Consider the following 18,471-nt stretch of genomic DNA (forward strand, 5'->3'; position numbering starts at 1 on the left):
TACACATGATGAGTTAGATATGTCATTGTACTAATGCGCGGATTAACCAGTTGCGACCACTTATGCAGTGAAGGGTTAACGAACATGATGTATACCGACATCGGTAAATTTGGTCGACTCCGCACCCTCCTAGATTGCTTTGCCCCGCGATTAGGGCATCGTATCCTCTCGCATTGCCATCCTCTTTGTCCGATCACCGCGCGAGCCGGATCAGCCTCGATGTGCGCGTGCGGTGCTCTGACCCGCGCCTTTTAATCACGATGAGTGAAAAAGTACGGCAGTATAGGTACGCGAGCCGAGAAATCAATTAACACGGCAGAATATAATTAGGTTTTCCGTCGTTTGACGTAGATATATAGGAGAGGCGCGCGCGGATGCTAATAACACTAATTGTACCGGCGTGACTGGTGCTTCATTAATTAAAAAGCTTGCCCGGCCGGGCGACAAAGGTGAAGATATTTTTAAGCGTCGTCCCCGTGACGCGAAAATACGTAGGTACGTCGAGCGATGTTTATACACTTTTATGAATATTTCTGCGAACTCGTTTCGCGGAAGACTTAATTTCACGATAGGATGACGAATTACGAATTACTTTATAACCCTTCGGTTATTTTATCGTGTGGTTTTAAGCGTGATATTGCGTGTCTATTGCGAACAACTTCTTTCCCTTCGTGCAGATGTGAACGTTTGGCCTTTAAAAAAATTACCCCCCTTGCGATATTTTCAATCAGTTCTCCGAATTGACGAATTGAAAGAATTTCCACTGTACGATTAGAGATTGAAGGCTTCTGTATATACGAATTGAAAGGAATCGGAGGTGATACGGAAGGAAGAAGAAACTAAGCGCTAAGATTGCGCGCGAACGTGTTACTGAAAAAATACCATCGTTTATTCTCTATTAAAATTATAATCCTTACGTCTATTAGCGAATTAAACTGCAAACGGGCTGCTCTCGTCAGCCGAAGAAGGCGTCGTCACCGGTGCCGTCGGGCGTGCAGTTCTGCAGCAACGACCCCGGATTCGACATGTCGCCGACGACGTCGCCGCCGACGACGCCGTTGCCGCCGTTACCGGCGCGCGGGGGTTTCACATCCTGGCCCTGCGTGGAAGCGTCGTAGACTCCGCGGCTCGCGGTCTGCTGCTGTTGGTGCTGTTGATGCTGCTGCTGATTCTGCGAGTTGATCTCGTTGTAGACCAATTCCTGGATCTTGAGACGCACGAACATCTGCCTGTCGAGCGGCAGGCTTCTCAGGGGATTTCTCACGCTCATGAGGAAGTGGTAGGTGTCGTCCTCGTCCTCGGGGCCGATCGCCAGTCTCTTCTGCAGCGACTCGTACCGCTTACGATCCACCTCCACGCCGTAGTCGTTGTCGATCGCGTCCATCAGCGCCCGCTTCCGGCCAATTATCTTATTCATCTTCGGCGGCGGCATCACCTGGTGCAGGCCGTCGTCGTTGGACAGCAACGACTGGCAGGAGTCGCCGTCCAGGTCGTCGAACTGCGTCTCCTCGTGGCCCTCGAGTATGTCGATCTGCGGCTCGATCTGCGTGCCGTCCGGCGACGAGCGCATGCCAACGCAGTTCTGCGACAGGGCGCAGCCGATCACCCTCGAGTTCATTTGGTCCCGCAGGAAGAACAGGCTCTTGAACCAGACCCACTTGGAGTCGTGCTCGGTGCCGCCGATCCCGTCGCACTTACCCCGGTAGGTCTTCTTCAGCTCGTTCCGAAAGTTGTCGCGCAGGTGTTTCCATTTCGACTTGGCGACGTCCGCTGGAACAGAGACCAATGGCGTTTTTACGTAACTTAGAAAGAACAATCGTTGATGTGCTATGCCTACTCTGAAAATTCGAAAGCTTTAGCCGCAAAATAATTTATTTTCCGTCAAAATCTAGCTGCTACTCATTAAAATTTTCTCTAATTTAGAGAATAAAGAGAATCGAATGTATAAATAAAAAAAATTATAAATTTATATCAAATGTATATAATTAAATAAGTTTAAATCGCTACGTTTTCACTCGTAATTAATTAGAATGGCAAGTATTTATTGGCAAAGATTGGCAAAGGATCAATCGAATTCGATTGATTTTCGTAGCTATTTTCATCAGCGTTTAGCATTTAATTGTAATTTGTCTTAATTTACAAAGTGATCTTGCGACTGCAGCGCGCATCTCCGATTCTTCTATTCTTCTATTCTCTTACTCCCTTTCCCTTTCCTCTATATTCCCCTAGAGGAATATTATCCTAGCATTATACTTTCGCTCGCCGTGACGGACGTGTTAGCATTCCGCGCGCACGTGCTACCGCGTGTTACACATGCTCGTGGAAATAAGGAAAAAAAAAGGGAATCCGTGCCAGCCAGTCGCGTGTACCGCGCGGTAACGGCGGAGCAACCTGGCGGAGATCCGCGTGAACTAGCAGCCTATTCCTCCGGCGGCCGCTCCTTTCGCGAGCTATCGACCTTCCGGACGCGCGCGACGCGGCGCGGTTCCAGAGCGAGCGGTCCGCGCTGGTGGCCGGCCCGGCCCGGCTTCGCGATCGCGAGAGACTCTCCCCCGCTCGATTCTTCGCTTTCCTTCTCTCTTCCATTCTTCTTCCTCGATCTCGTTCAGCCTTCGTCTTGATTCCTATTACGCGAGATATCTCGGGGACGACCTCAGGGTCAGCGAGGTTCGTTCGATCATACGTATTATTGTACATACATTGTACGGAGCTGGCGACCAATCGACTCGTATCCAGCGTATCCCACCCACCCATCGTGCGACCAACCAATCTCACCAGCGACCACCCACACGTTGCACGTGCGTGTGGCAACACGTATGTACGTAACGCGTACGTATACGTTGCAGGAACGAGAGAATACGTTCCGCGGGGGAGGTAGAGGAGAGCCCATGATAGCCCGTCGGGCGTCGATCGGAGCCGGGAGAGAGAAAGAGAAAGAGAGAGAAAGACAGATACAGAGACAGACCGGGCTCTCCTTATACTTACTCGACACCTCGCATGCCCTCGCGATCTCCCGCCACATCTTCAGTATGACATCGCGATTGTGATAGTTGACGTTCTTCTGGTCCCAGATCGCGGGCCTCGCGTGCACCTCGTTGATCAGCCGCTGCAGGTCCATCGTCATCGCGCTTCTACGTCCGCCGGCGTTGCATCGCCGTGGCGAGCGCTTGCCGGCGCGTCGATTGAGAAGCGTGACGCCGGCGGTGCCGACGGAGGAGGCGGCCGCACGCGTGCCGCTTCCTCCGACGCGTAGCTGCTGACCCTCCCCGCCGGCCGCGGTGTGCTGCTGCTCGCCGAGAAGGCGGCTCCTCAGTTTATCGACCCGTGCCGCCGTTGGGTCTGTCTCCTCCTCGGTGTCCTCGGTGGCTACGTTTGCGGCGGCGGCAGCGGCGGCGTCGTCGGTGACGGCGTCAGCGTCAGGCTCGAGGTCGACGACGGCGGCGGCGGTGTCGTCGGTGGCGACGTCGACGGCGGTGTTGTCGGCTACAGCGGCGTTGCTACTCGACGTGGGAGCGCCGCGGGAGGTGACCACGACGGGCACGTCGTCGTTGCTCGTAGGGAGCCGCTGACGCTGCCTCCTCTTCTTCCTCTTGCGTCTCGCGACGCGGCAGGTGGTGGCGGCGGCGGTCGAGGAGGTGGTGGAGGTGGTGGTAGTGGCGGCAGCGGTGGCAGTGACAGCGGCAGCGGCGGCGGCGGCGGCGGCGGCGGCGATGCTCGCGGCGGAGCCGAGCCGAGCGGACGAGCGTAAGCGGGACGAATCCAGGGCTATATCCTCGTCGGCTCGTGCGCGCGTGTCGTCCATGCACGCGCGCGGGCCAGTCGGAAAGGACGCGTCGTACACACACGCGACGAAACGAGACGGTGCTAACGAAGATAACAACGATAACGACGACGACGACGACGACGACGACGATGACGACGACGACGACGACGAAGCGTTTGACGCTGACGACGCGCGCCAAGACAATAACGACGTCTCTCGTGTGTGCCTGCTCCCGCGGACCGGGTCGGAGGAAGCGTATACGAGCGAGGAGGAACGGAGCGGGTATATAGTAAAGCGGACAGAACGCGCACGCACGCACACACACGCTCCGGCGATGTGGGCTACTCGCGAGTCGCGCGCGCCGCGACCACCGCGGGGCCTTCGGCTCCGCTCGACCCCAGTGCTCGGCCCCGCTCGGCACCGCTCGGCGCGGCTCGACCCGACTCGATTCGACTCAGCGCGTCTCCGCGCGCGGCTCCGCGCGGCGCGGACAACGCGCTGCCTCGCGCGCGCGAGAGAAAGAGAGAACGCGCGTGGTAAGGGGCAAGGTGGAGAGGAAAGCGGGCTGACGCCGAGCGAGTAAACCACCACCGGCTCGAAAGAGCGAGGCAGGGGCGGAGGTACACGCGAGCCCGAGTATCCCGGAGCGGATAAAACGAAACGGATCGCCGGCTAACGATATTGGAGTAGCGGCTCCACTAATTGAAGTATTCGCGGAATCGAACACGCAGTTCGACAGAAGTGGCCGTAATTACTTTCGTGAATAGCACGAATTGTATGAAAACAGTCAGTAGTCAACCGACAATTCGTCAACCCCCTAACGTTGCAGCTATTTTCTCCCTATAGCTCTTTAGTCTTACAGCTTCCGGAGCAACTTAAATGGAAAGGAATTATTCTCGGAACATCTATTGGCCACAAGATCTCTTTATATCTTAAGAGAGTAGCTTCTTTCTCTCGTTTTATCATTTAACTTTAACGTTACATTTTGGGTCATTTAGAATCTTATAGGATAACATTAAGATAAACCTGCAGACGACAGCTCTGCGTTGCAACTTTGGAACTTGTTATCGATTATCTTTTAAAACCTATACAGATTTAATAGCGTTTCAATACCCGATTGAGCAATATCTTTTCACTTTGAGAACTCCGAAATCTCTCGCTCATCTTTTTTTTCCACGAGGCCAGAGGAAGCTTTCCGCTTCGGACGGACGAGGCGTCCGCGTAAACATCGAAAACGAATGCGCCTTGGCGCTTAATGCGCGTCCGCTACTGAATGGGCGTACAGCTGCAGCCGCGTCACCCGCTGCGAAGCGGCGCATCCGCTCTGCTCGTCGGCTTTATCGCCGGCTCGGCGCGTAGCCGCGCCGCGCCGCGCCGCGCCGCGCCGCGCCGCGCTGCGCCGCGCTGCGCTGCGTCGCGTCGCAACGAAACGAACACGCTCATCGTCAGCTCGTTAAGCTTGTCTCCGCTCGGCTCTGCTCGACCCAGCTCGGCACCACTCGGTCGGCCTCGGGCTCGAGTATGGGCCGTGGCGAGCCGCGAGATGTCCAGCTTCGAGCCCGCAATTCGGCTGGAATCTCTCGGCCGTGATTTCAGGACCGAAGAGGAAAATCGATATACAGAAATGTCAGACTGTCGAGGGAGAAACACTCGCGAAGCGATTATTCAGGCTTACTCCTTAGCAGGAGCTCAAGTTGAAATTTGTGTAAATGTATAAAATATTCCCCTAACAACGTATGTTTCGTAGATGGTATAGATAATGTTGAAGGTACCTCGATACTTCATTTGATAACTAAATTATTGCTGGAACATCATTAATAATTAATATCCCGGCGGTTATTAGCTCGACCATTTATAGGTGTATCGAATACCTATTCCGATCAAACTGTCACGTCCCACGTTTCGGATCAAGTGAGAACGTATTCGTGCGACAACCCGCGGCGTTGCATCTGTGCAAATACGATTAATTTTGTTTATTAATAGGCGTGTACTCGCGCGTCGCGGCCGACTTCGCGAAGTCGCAGGCAGCGGCGGCGCTCCTTTAGCAACCTTGCCCCATACGATCCCGCTTCGTGATTCGCATTTCTATTAATAGTCGCCTCACTCGCGAAGTATTCAAGGATCTGCCGAAGTAAAGGATTTCGCGTAATCACGCGAGAGAGTAGTTGCGAAGCGATCGAGGACTCGTAACATCCGAGAGAAAGAGAGAGAGAGAGAGAGAGACTGAGATATCGAAAATTTATTAAAGAAGAACGTACGATCATAAGTCTGCGAAATCAAGTATATTCATGCAAATTTGTGGAATCAAGGATAACGACGATTTAAAAAAAGAAAAAAAATGTACGTGATGTGTACAACGTGCAGATTTATTTTTATTTAAAAGGCATTTTTCTCGCGAGGCAGACACGTCCCGACGTTCGTTACAATCCGGCGTACCAAAATCAATTTTATTCACGTCATACGAGCGATTCGGAGGAAATTAATTTTCAAGCCGCGAGAGCTCTGGAATTCGAGAAAAATTAATTTCCTCCGAAATCAGCGTTTTCGCAGAAAGGCGAGAAAGAGACAGAGAGAAAGAGCCCATATTCGCGTCGCGTACAATTTGACCGCGCGCTTATCTTCGTCGTATTAAATCCCAACGGTCTCTCGCGCCCGAGCCTTTATCTCCGTTTCGTCGCATTTCCCGGCATTTCTCCATATGCACCCGTCGGCGCGCCGCGTTGCTAATCAGCGCCCAAGTTGAAGTAATATGTCGGCGTGTCTCATATCAGTTTCTGCCTGGTCGGCGAATACAAAGAGACAAAGGAGGAAAAGAGAGAAATCCCCCAGTTAGTTACATCTGCCCTTGTCTCCCTCGCCGCGCGAAACATTTCGGATTAATAATGCCGCGTCAGGCTGACGAGTATACGAAAGTTGAAACGCAGTGTGTGTAGCGCGATTTTAAGATAAAGTTACCTGCCGTTCCCCGAAAGTTATGCTATTTCCAACCAGGCTTGGAAATCTTAAACTAAAAGAGATGGTAATTAAGTTTTTGGTTTTAGGATTGTTCGTTAATTATAATTGATTGGATCTGTGTGGATGGAGATCCTCGATTAATTTAAGTCTTTGGGTCTTTGGGTCACAGTCTGTTTTATTCGAATATATTATACACGAGTATCCATGCGTGTCAGTGTCTCAGCCGAATCGTTACATTTCATCTCACGATCGATAGTCTGACTTGTCTTTCGAGAGCTTGCTTTGTCCCCCCTACCATTGTTTACGTAAATACATTAAAATTTTAAGCCCTAGCAACGTTGCTCTTTCTTTTTCTGCGTATACAACTTACAGTGATCGTTTAAGATTTGTATTTGTATTATAATCCGGCGCGTATAGTATTATATCGTAGGTACATATTAATAATTTGCTCGACAAAAAGATTATGAGGCTGTAACTCAATATAGCGATATTTATGAAATCTTAAGCGTCGTTATGCTCTCGTCATTTCGCCAACAGACCTGTGTGTTTGTCTTTATGTTTTGTCTCACTCTGTTTTTGATTTTTATACTGCACGAACAGCTGAGCGGATCCGCGAACCGTCAGCGTGAATACGTATATCTTTCTTCTTATTCTTTTCGATGTAGATTAAATTTTGCTAATTGCTGAAGCGACGCAATCGCTACAAGTTGTTTAGAAGGATCGAAAACTAGTTTAAAATATTTTTCAAATTTATCTAAAGTGTCAAAGTCAATCCAATTTGAGTTGCCGCATTGCTATTCAATATATATCTTTATTTTTAATTAAAACAATGGAATTAAATAGTTTAAAACAGTTCAAAACTCAACATTGGTTAAATTTAAACTGTTTTAATTCCATTGTTTTATTGTTAGTTAACGATATATAAAATAACGATATATTAAGTAGGAATAGTGGCCACTCAAATTGGATTAAATTTGACACTTCAGATTTTAACAGTGTAGTAATTTCCGACTTAATATCTTGAAGATATATGTACAACAAATCTTATAACTGCAAAGAGTTTATCGTCTGAAACAATCGTTATCGAGTAATGAATGTGGCTAATTGAATTTACTAAATCTTCTCAAAGGATTGTATAATGCCGAGACAATTGAGAAATCGGCTTTCGGATCAGCTTCCGGTAAATCTGTCGACAAACGCGACGAGTCAGCCTCGCCGAGGTTGCATCAGGGCTATCTGCGCGACGCGGTAGCGGGCAGTTTGTAATCCTTCGGCATGCAGGTATCACGATCAATAATAGGCAGGGATGTTGAATGCTAGGTGCGCGTTGTAGATGGACAATAGGGCTTTCTCTCGGTTCTCTCTACACTGAGTATCTGATCCAGTATGTGAGGCACAAGCCGGATAGGTATGCCTCGGCATCATCGTGGATAATGCAAGCACGCGATTCCGTCGTGAATCGCGCGATTCGTCCTCTCGCGACAGCTGAGATATTGCGGACTGCCTCGAGTCGGAGCTAAATGGAACCATGTAAGAATGGCGTGTCTCAATGTGCATACGTCATGCGAGTTCATACAATTTATGCGATAAGTCAAATTTACATGACAATTGCATAAAAACATTGTATCATTTTATTGCAAAAAAGAAAAATCACGCGTGAATTAAAAATTAAATTCAGATGAAATAGTTTAACGCAAAATAGAGGTATACTTCCTCCATTAGCCGTGAACGTTATGTAAATTTGCATTTGTAAAGGCTGCTTTAATAACACAGATGTACAGTGATTATGCATATTACGAATATTAATTAATTCATACGAGCAAACAGGGGGGGTCTTTGTATTTAGATACACCTGGTAACAGGCAACCACCGCCGCATATGCGTGTTAACGCACAATGTTCGCTAGGGGAAAAGGCCAATGCCGCGCGGTTATAACCTTTAGCTCCCGCGATATTAAATTAATTCTCTTCATTAATTAATGACAAAAGTAAAGGGAGAACGCCGAGTATAATCTATACCGAGTTAACATCTTAGTTGAAATTATTTAATTCCATTTAACTGCTGTGCTCTTTACGCTCTGCCGTATCGTAATGCAAATTGGCTTCTATTAGAAGTCTGGTTATCGTAAGTAAAGTCCGATAAATCGGGGATCAGAAACGCGGGGGGATAAGTCGACAGGGGGTGTTCGGATCAGCATAGAGCGGAGACCGGTAGAAATGAAGTGCACATAATATTGGTATTAGCATTAGCGTTCACAGGAATCGGGCGGCGCTATCGATCGGCGGCTCACGCTCGCGATATCCGCAATGTTGTATGTATAAACAGGATTACCGCGTGCGCCCCCCCCCCCGCGATATCCCCCGGGGACCACCCCCCGTGGACTTTCATGGAGCTATCTCTATGCAGATTGCGCTATCGCCGCGCTCGCAAACCGAAACAACGGCGCCAAGACGTGACGTGCTCGAGGAACCCGGCTAAGTTTAATAAGATTAAGTGGCGACGGGAGTGCGCGCAAAGTTGCAGCTTAACAATGTTGTAAGTAATGCATATTGATCGTTGGTTTAGATAGTTTGACTACTCGCCGTTTGCCCACCGAAACTACCGTAGTTTGCCGCCGCTCGTGAACACGTTATATCGCAAATAGTCAAATCTTTAGCACTTCGGAAATTTTTACAATTCAGACACGCGCGCGTGTCCGTCGATTATACTGCTCGTAGAGACGTTTCTTGGGCAGGCAGTTTATCTAACTATCGTTATCGATGATTATTATTTCGTAACTCTTATCGTCTAAGTACTGTAGTTGGATGATAAAAATAATTAATGTCTTTTCTTATCGGATAAAAGTAATTTATATACTTGCGATGATACTTCACATCGACAAGTCAGTTGACTGAAAAGAAGATATTTTAATCTTCGATTCCAATTTTACGAATTAAATTACTTTGGATGACGAAATGCTTATAGGAGTCGATGGGCAATAAATTCGCGATGCTGATATTAAAAAGCCGCTCAAAAATGCATAATTGAGGTTTGTATTTTTGATGTACGAAATATCAAATGTTTTATACAACAAGAGGAATTAATTAATTAACTTCGCCAGTTCTCACAATGTCCAGCCACTTGTCTATTATCTCCGTGCGATTTTGCCGTGGGAGCATTGTGTTCCACTCGTTGATTTTCTCGCCGAAGACCAACGCGGAGTAATCCTCAATGACCGTTAATATGCATCTTTTGAAAACCACTGTGACTACTTTAGTCACGGCGTTCAGAAGATGGTCCAAAAGATGACCCTCGAATTTTATGTCGTATCTCCTGCGAAGGAAGACGAGAGTAAAGAGGAAATTGTCATGCGAGCAAAATTCGCTTGTGATATGCTTGTGTCAAATTGTATGTCAAGTTAAATCTGTGTGATAAACTTGCGATTCGCAAGTCAAGTATTTAGATCAACATTTCATAACAACCAGTAGCACGAAGATACCGCGAGTTCAAGTGTTGATAACAAAACTATTATAGAAAATCTGTATCTGAGTGAGGTATATATCTTGAAAAATCTAGGATAAAGTATGATTAAGAATTTTTACACGGTGATTATTGTCGTTTCTCGATTATCTGAATTTGTAACTTTGGATATCGGACCGTGTTATTATCTGCTTATCTACTGCATTGTTCCGCTACCGCACCTGTTTAATACCCGTTTAATTTCGTCGTTGCGAAAACAACTCACTGCTATCATCAATCAATGGAATGTAATGTACGACACCGAAAATTGATTAAATATTTGACGTCAAGCGATCGATTTACGCGTAAAATCCCTACGCGCGGTCTTTCACGCGGGCAAGTAATAATGAAGGGAATATAAGAAGCAATATTTACCCGACATCAGTAAGTTTGATGGAGTCGAGAATCAAGATGTACTCATTTAGATCGACCGTCACTACGACATTGGTATTAAGTTGGTACATACGACCGTACACATCACCTTGTCTCTTGTATAATAAATGCGTAAGAGAATACTGGTAGCTAAACTGCGAAAATTATAGAAAAATATAATTTTAAAGGTATATATACGCCTTCTATAAAGATAAAGTAGTGGCCTTTTAATATTTGACCTGTTTTTTATAGCTGAACTGCTGCACTAGTTCACAATTTAGCTTTCTCTTTCTACATTGGAAGAAGAAAGATAAACTCTGAACTAGTGTAGCCAGTTCAGCTATAAAAAACAGACCTATTAATTAGCATCACACTGTTTTGTTCTTACGTCCATAAGGTCAAATCCCAAATTCATATCCAATGTCAGGCGTTTGTCCTTATATATTGCAGTCACGTGTTCGGTGCGCTTCACCAGCGACAAGTTTTGCATCCATCCGTTCTTGAGGTCGATGTTTCCCTTGAGTTTCCATGGCTAAAGGTTTCCAAATATGATCAAAACAATACGTATTAATAAGTCTTATTTGTCTTATTATTTTATAAAGATAAACTTCGATTTATCAGTGTTTATTTTCTATAAAATTTAGCAAAGATTTTATTATTAGCTTCATTCTTATATACGTACCAAAAGTGGGAAAATATATTCAGAAATGTCGGCGATTTTCATAGGATCCATTCCTTTTTTCACGATGAACTCACGTATGGAAGGCAACAGAGCATCAACTGTCTTGTCAAGATTTGCCCTTATTTCTACATCTTCGGCAATTATACTGTAATTAAAATGCACGTTTCTTGGACGCTTAATTCACCAAATCGCAGTGTACTTTGTAATTTTTATAGTACGTGTATAATACAAAAACTTTAAATTTTTGAGAAATTGAATAAGTATATTTTATAATTAAAAATGAAAGGGGCTCATAGAAATAAAAATTTAAGTTATAAACAATTAGAGGGTAATTAACCAAGCTGGATGTACCTGCTGATTAAAATATATATTTTAATAAACGTTTTAGCATGTACATCCCAGCTTGGTTCTATTAGTTCTCTTATTGTTTATAATTTGAAGAAGTTTATTGTACAATTTTTTACAGTTATCGTAAAGTTAATAGCAAGTTGCAATATTGAAGAGAAAGAAAAATTCTTCCCCTCCATAAAACGCAGTGCGATGATTTAGAAACGACGAATAAAGTTACGAAACATAAATTAACTTACGGGCTCTGTTCGACTGTAAGAGGTGCACTATGCACCATGCACGCTATGATCGCCGAGAACAAAAACAATTGTATTTGACCGGCCATGATTGCGCTAATAATTCAACTACGGAAAATATGACGGTTTCTGTCATATTTATTGTCCATCTCTCATCTCTGATTGCGTCTTATCGATTTGATAATATTCTAAGCGGTTAGATATCACGAAACGCGGTTAAAAGAGCGATTTATAGATTTTTCTTTTTATCGATATAACAGCCTTACCGGACAGTAATACTGCAGTATCAAAATTGCAGTACGTACAAGAAATTCTCATTATACCGAATATGAAATAGATTCATATAGGTTGCACTTATAAATAAATGTAATAAACATTTAAAAAAATGAAATATATTTATAAATGTATAGTACAATATAAAATTACATGCAAAATATTCATATTAAGAAATGAACAATCGGTTTTTTCATTCATGATTACCGATTTTCGAAAACAGGAGTTTCTTTGTTTCTGCCGCATTTAATTGATTTATCTCATCAAGATACGTTCGAATTGCATTCGCCGCTTCCTTCTCGATGACATTCGTAATCGTGCTCTTAAAAAACGGAGTTACGATATTGACGATGAATGTATTTATCCAATCCACCATTCCGTTCTTATTTTCGACTACGATTTTAATGCTGCTGCAATGATATAATGCATAATTGAGTAACTAAGCTCACGCGAGATTTCTTCACGGGTAATATAAACATAGAAAGACGTATGCAGGATTCTACAATAATAATTTGCGATTAATACACATTACCTTGGAACTTGTAATTTGAATTTGTTGAGAGATAAAATGTTACTCGTTGTGTTGAACGTGACGCCAATTTCAGCGTGTACGTTTTCCGTTGAAGCTATAATGCGGCCCTTCAAATTGACGAGGACCAGTTTTACGATGAAATTGTATGTTCCCTGAATATAAAAGAAAATTATTTACTGCAGAACAGAATATTAAAATAACACGTAATATAATATACAGGTGAACGTGCTAAATAAGATAATCTTACTCGGTACGTTTCTTATTTTGAAGAGGAGAGAACGGAAAGACTACCTGTAAAAGTTTAAATTCGAACCCAACGTCCAGGTTTAATACTTTCTCTTCGTAACTCACAGTAGCGTCGCCGTAACGCTTCAAGTCGGACAAATGTCTCAATGTTCCTGAGTTCAAAACGAGATCGGCTTTGTATAACATTGGTTCGATCTGCTTTGAAATGTCGGTGTGCGCGAATCCCTGGCGTGAAAATTAAAATAATAGCTGTCATGTTGTGTCTTAATAAAATCGTCGACGATACAATTCCTTCGTTATCGCAATCCGGTTAAGCTCTCGGTTTTATCAGAAGTTAACGAAATCACGAGCGCGGGCGATGTGGGCAGTTGCGCAAGACGTATAAGATTTCGTTGCTTATCGTCGCAAGCTGCATTATCTGTATGCACGTTCCAAAATAACGAGATTGAAACGCGAAACCAAGAACAATGTATACGCTTTATCGACGATGTTTTACAAACACGTCTCGCCTGCAGTGGCACGATTAACAATGATCTGGACATACGTTTTAGATTAATCAAATTAATTAATAATTGGCTCTTGAATATAAGATTACTTTTTATGCGAATAAAACGCGAGTAGAGTTTATCTCTACTATAATAAATTAATTAATTATTACTTCTCCCAAATAAAGAAAAATATATATATAGTATATGAAGATGTTTGCAAACGTTAAAACTGATAATATAACTTTTAACGTTGATCAGAAAACTTCGTAAAATCATAAAATATTTAATGTTATTTAATATTATAAAATATTTACTATTCTAAAAAGTATTTTATTCCCAATTTTCAGCTCTCACGAAAAGCCTTCGAAATCTTTTTCCCTCTGCTTGATACGAACTTATTCAATTTCATGGTACTACCGTAAGATAAATGGCTTAATTCACAGCCGGCACGATCCGGGAAGAGTTTAAGGCACTTGCGCCGAACGGCGGCATTGAACTTGAGCCCGAGCTCGTCTTCTACCTCGATTTACCGAGTGAAACCTTGGTTTCACTCTCGTCCAAGTTCAAAGCTATCGCGTCGCTCTGCAGCCTTCGAAGCGTCAAAAATGGGATCAGCGAAAACGTTGGTTTGACCTCGGCCGTTCGACCGTGATCCACCTCCGGCCCAAGGTCAACGCTCGAAAGTGTCATCCCGGGATTCACTCTCGCTCTCATCCAAGGCCCAACTCTTCGGTTTCGCTTTCTACGGCCCCGAGGTTAAGCGCGCGCTCGCTTTCGCATCGCGGCCCGCTGACCTCGAATCCCGGCTCCGACCCCGAAACCCAGCTTTCTCCCGATTTTCGAGGCAACCTCATCGCGATTGTGAGCGAACGTGAGCACGTTTTACTGTAAATAACGGACTCTCTTACGTAAATGACTGGCTTCCCGAGTTATTACTGGATTCACGAGGTATTACTGGATTCACCGCGCTGAACCTCAAGCTTATGATTTATTATTGAACCTCCGCACTTTCGCGAAGAAAGGATTGTAACGTGTTACAGCAAATATTTGCTATCTAATCGAACGTAGTTAATAACCAAAATATCAAATAATTTCGCGATTTAATCGTTCTTTTTATTTTAAAAATTGAGTAAAAATGTTACGTACATTCCATAATTTTGTCTCAGTGTCTGGGAGATTGAGCGGGTCCAGGCCATGATCCAGAATAAATTCCGAAATTTTTGGAATCAAACGATCCACTTGTTCATTTATATCAGCTCCCGAAAATTTATCGTCAATAATATTTCTATAATTTGAAAATTACCTTTATCATGATTTAAATTTATTCCTATTTTTTAATAATATTAAAAAGAAGTTAAATTGATAATATGCAAAACGAACTTTGTACAGCGAAATAGAAGAGTTAATAAACAAAATATAAACAATTATTGGATATAACATACATTTAGAAGATATACATTTCTAAGATAGATATTTAAAACAGATTTTTTTCTAGATGCAAAAGAATTGACGTGGAAATATCAAAAATTAAAGATAAACTTAAAATAATAAAATTGAAAAGTTAAAATAGTAATATTAATATTTAATATCAGTTAAATATTATTGTACACTTACAGAGTTCCTAACTCGGGCCTGGCCGAAGCCAAAGAGATAAATACCAGAACAATGTACACAAACTTCATGGCCATTGCGACGAGACTATTTTAAATTCCTATGGTCATATCGCTTTTATAAGTTCCTCAAATAAATCTGATAATCGGATTATTAAGCGCTCCTTTCTTTTCGTTAATCTTGTCATCAATCAAAAAGAGTACATTCCTTTGATTACATTTATCGCTTTTTATCGCAGTTTAAATGATGAAAGAATATAAAGAAGAAAGGAAAAACAGACAATGTTATCAGAAATACCTAAAATATACAATAAAAATATACCATGTCAATATAAGACGCAGTTTTAATGCATGCAATTGCATTACGTGTCGTCTGATCTGAATATTATTTCACAGAACTGTTGGTCGTTAAAGTTTCAGAATAGTAGGGAATTTATTTGCAAGGAATACAACTATATAAAATTTATACCTTTTATTTATCATTTATATTAGACAATTACTCTTAAGTCAAAAAATTTCTTATCTTGCTAAATTAGAAGTTCGAACTACTAGATTCTAGCAGCTAGAATGTCTAGAATTTTGCGCAGCAGAGAGTTTGGAAATATTGTTTGTTTGTACCGTTTTAATCCGTCTATTATATATATTATTATATTTCTACCTTTAACAAGGTAAAGTCGATCTCTACCGAGAGATTTTCGACGTTCGTTATCGACGCAGAATCCACCTCGTTACGTGGCGCTCTCTGTATCACAAAACTCAATACAACATTCACGAGGCGAGTTGCGTATATTTCACGTGCACGTAATTGTAAAATTTAATTAGAATATAATATTTCACGAATTCCTTTTTTCCCGTTTTCAATATTCGATTTCGACGACGAATTGGAATGCAAGTTGCATTGCGAATGCTGATTTAAGGAGAGAAATCTCAGAGATTTTACTTTTTGATTTTTTATTAAAAAGCTTTAATCAAAAGAAATATTTTCCTGTATAATGTCCCCATAGTTAAACATTTCTAGTATAATATAGTTAAACTGTATAGTTAAATATTTCTACAAGTTAGAAGATCATTTAACTTTAATGTTCTGTCATTTTATTTAAATCATTACACGTGTTATTTATTTGCATAATTTCTATATTATCCATTTTTCATATTTATTATTTCCTAAAATATTTTGCAATAAAAATTGTACAGGTGTCATACACGTTTATCGAAGCGAACAAAATATAGAAATTAATTCTTCGTTTAATGACACGTTTCTTAATACCGGAAGCGGCGTAATGAAATGGTAATTTTGCAGTTGTCGGTTATGTCTAGATATTATTCAGAATTCTTTCGTCAACAATATATTTTATCTCTTTCTACATCTTTATTTTTTATTTTTTTCAGATTCCTGGCACGGGCGCCGCGACGCACCAGGAAGCAGTCGCGGAGTGAAAAACATTCTTGTTTGTCGGCCCTGGCGGATTCGTCCTCGACGAATCGTTTACGGCCGGCCAATCGCAGCTCGAGGAAAAGTAGGTGTATATTGTGACGTATATCTTTACTACTACGCTTTAATTACGAAATCTGATGCGTAAGAGCGCGCGCATCACGCGATTAAACGTCGGCATAACTGAAGCAACTGTAACTTTACGCGTGCATACAATGGAGATCTGTTTTACATTGACGGTAATTATTAATAGAATAGCACTTCTTGATTTGATTACAACGTCGTTTTGCTCTACGCTATCATATTTCAATAGCAGACAGACACTTCAAGGTATAATCAAACCCCAACTGTTTAATCATTATTTTACGTATCTTACTTTCTTACTTTCAATATTATACTTTATTACCTCGATATATAAAACTCTATTAGCAACGCTAAATTTTAATAGAACTGTATTTTCTTACATCACAGATATGCTAAGACATTACTGTGCTGTATATCTTAATAAAAATTAATAACTTTGTCTATTAAGATTAACAGATGTTACATCTTAATAAAAATTAATAACTTTGCCTAAAGATTAATAGACGCTTCATCAAATAAAGAAACACCTTTAAATTAGCGAACACTTCAAATATTTCGTGATAATATGCAAGTCTGAGTTTTTCTTTGTCTCTTTAGACAAAAGCAGAAATACTTTTTCGTGCGCTATCGCGACATACTTTCTAAAGGATAATTGTTCGAAATAACACGAGAGGAATTCGTTTGGGTAATCGAGATGCTCCATCGGCGGATTACCGCAACGCGGACGGCGGCAGAAGAAGCGCGCATTGCTTTCTCCTTCTGTGCGGTTGAACGATCGAGGTCGTTGAAGAGAAACCCGCGCGTTACTCTTGTTACTCCATTTTCGCCTTCGGGAGGAACTCCTACGGCCTGCGGATACATGTGGTCGCTGGTAATTGCACTCGCGATGTCCCAGGGTCGGCGACCCCGCGAACGGCCGTGACGTAAGGCAGGCCATCTGCTCTCCGTCGCGGAAAGGGATATCGCGAGAAAGTTTCGAGTCTGCACCGCCGATGTCCACCTTCTCCAGGGGAAGATGCACGTACGAGGGGCTCGGGGTAGAAGATCGACACAGACATATTATAGCAGGTGCTGTCGCTGATGCATAATTTTTTGTAGAAACTTATTTAGTGTATTTTTTTTTAGCGAGAAACCGCGAAATTTTCGAAAGCCAAAAGATCTGATCTCGAAGTCAGGAACGCGAAGAATTTAAGCACCAGGTATACTGTAAGATGAGATGATTTTTAACGCGAACGCGATGACATCCTCTATTGTATTTTTATTCAGTCGATATTTCTGGAAAAGAGCGTGAGGAGGCACTTTAATCCTTTTGTACGACGATCAATGGTCAAGTTGAGTGCCTTTCTCTATCAGCCGGCATATGTCACGCGATGTCGGAATCTTAATTAACGCGGATGGCCAACGGAGGTTCCCACTATCAGCTGTTTTAATACGCCACGTATATCGCGAACACGCTACCTGTTTCACTTATTAACCGTTCAACGAATTAATGTCAGTTGCATAAATTTTTAAGTGGGAAGAATGAAAGAGGCATTTTTTTTTTTTTTTTACGTGTATCCTGTTTTTCGAACCGGTTCGCGCGAGCTATCGAGCGTGAACGTAAACGCGTATATATACGTACGACAGTTGCCGCTTGTTTTCTTTGTATTACGTGGTTTGAATTACGCAGCAGAAATTGTAACAAGTCAACAATCCCCCGTATATAATTTCTTATTATCAACCGACGAGCGAGACGTTGGCTCTCTTGTTGTGACTGCACAACAACTCTGATAACGATTGCTTTGTTCAGCTTTGTGCGTCACCGATAAAAAGAGTTTAATGGTAATTTTTACCTCTATATTCGTCTCTGGTAAACAAAGCAAAGTCGAAGTGCCGTCTCGATTATTATGATTAACGGCACGGTAAATTTATATATATATATATATATATATATATATATATATATTATATAT

The 18,471-nt window shown here is 42.8% G+C and overlaps 3 protein-coding genes across 4 annotated transcripts; all 3 read right to left on the minus strand.

Moving 5' to 3' along the window:
• Positions 1–866: 866 nt before the first annotated feature.
• On the minus strand, positions 867–3,802 carry LOC105452118. Its single transcript, XM_011692972.1, has 3 exons — positions 3,726–3,802; positions 2,986–3,641; positions 867–1,770 (listed from the first exon to the last, which is right to left on the minus strand). Exons 1-3 carry the CDS (start codon positions 3,800–3,802, stop codon positions 956–958), a joined length of 1,548 nt encoding a protein of 515 aa, XP_011691274.1. The 3' UTR covers positions 867–955.
• A 5,928-nt stretch (positions 3,803–9,730) lies between these two features.
• On the minus strand, positions 9,731–11,986 carry LOC105452044. Its single transcript, XM_011692844.1, has 5 exons — positions 11,858–11,986; positions 11,271–11,415; positions 10,977–11,120; positions 10,592–10,743; positions 9,731–10,030 (listed from the first exon to the last, which is right to left on the minus strand). The coding sequence occupies exons 1-5, from the start codon at positions 11,941–11,943 to the stop codon at positions 9,802–9,804; spliced, it is 756 nt and encodes a 251-aa protein (XP_011691146.1). The 5' UTR covers positions 11,944–11,986; the 3' UTR covers positions 9,731–9,801.
• A 244-nt stretch (positions 11,987–12,230) lies between these two features.
• Positions 12,231–15,092, minus strand: LOC105452045. Of its 2 annotated transcripts, none has more exons than XM_011692846.1 (5): positions 15,008–15,092; positions 14,540–14,678; positions 12,951–13,130; positions 12,660–12,811; positions 12,231–12,534 (listed from the first exon to the last, which is right to left on the minus strand). In XM_011692846.1, exons 1-5 carry the CDS (start codon positions 15,079–15,081, stop codon positions 12,321–12,323), a joined length of 759 nt encoding a protein of 252 aa, XP_011691148.1. In that variant the 5' UTR covers positions 15,082–15,092; the 3' UTR covers positions 12,231–12,320. The 2 variants fall into 2 exon arrangements, with proteins under 2 accessions (XP_011691148.1, XP_011691147.1); XM_011692845.1 differs by having other exon boundaries at positions 12,231–12,537.
• Between the last annotated feature and the right edge of the window lie 3,379 nt (positions 15,093–18,471).

Source organism: Wasmannia auropunctata, unplaced genomic scaffold, assembly GCF_000956235.1.
Source record: "Wasmannia auropunctata unplaced genomic scaffold, wasmannia.A_1.0 LD336038.1, whole genome shotgun sequence".
In the NCBI taxonomy this organism is placed as follows: Eukaryota; Metazoa; Arthropoda; class Insecta; order Hymenoptera; family Formicidae; genus Wasmannia; species Wasmannia auropunctata.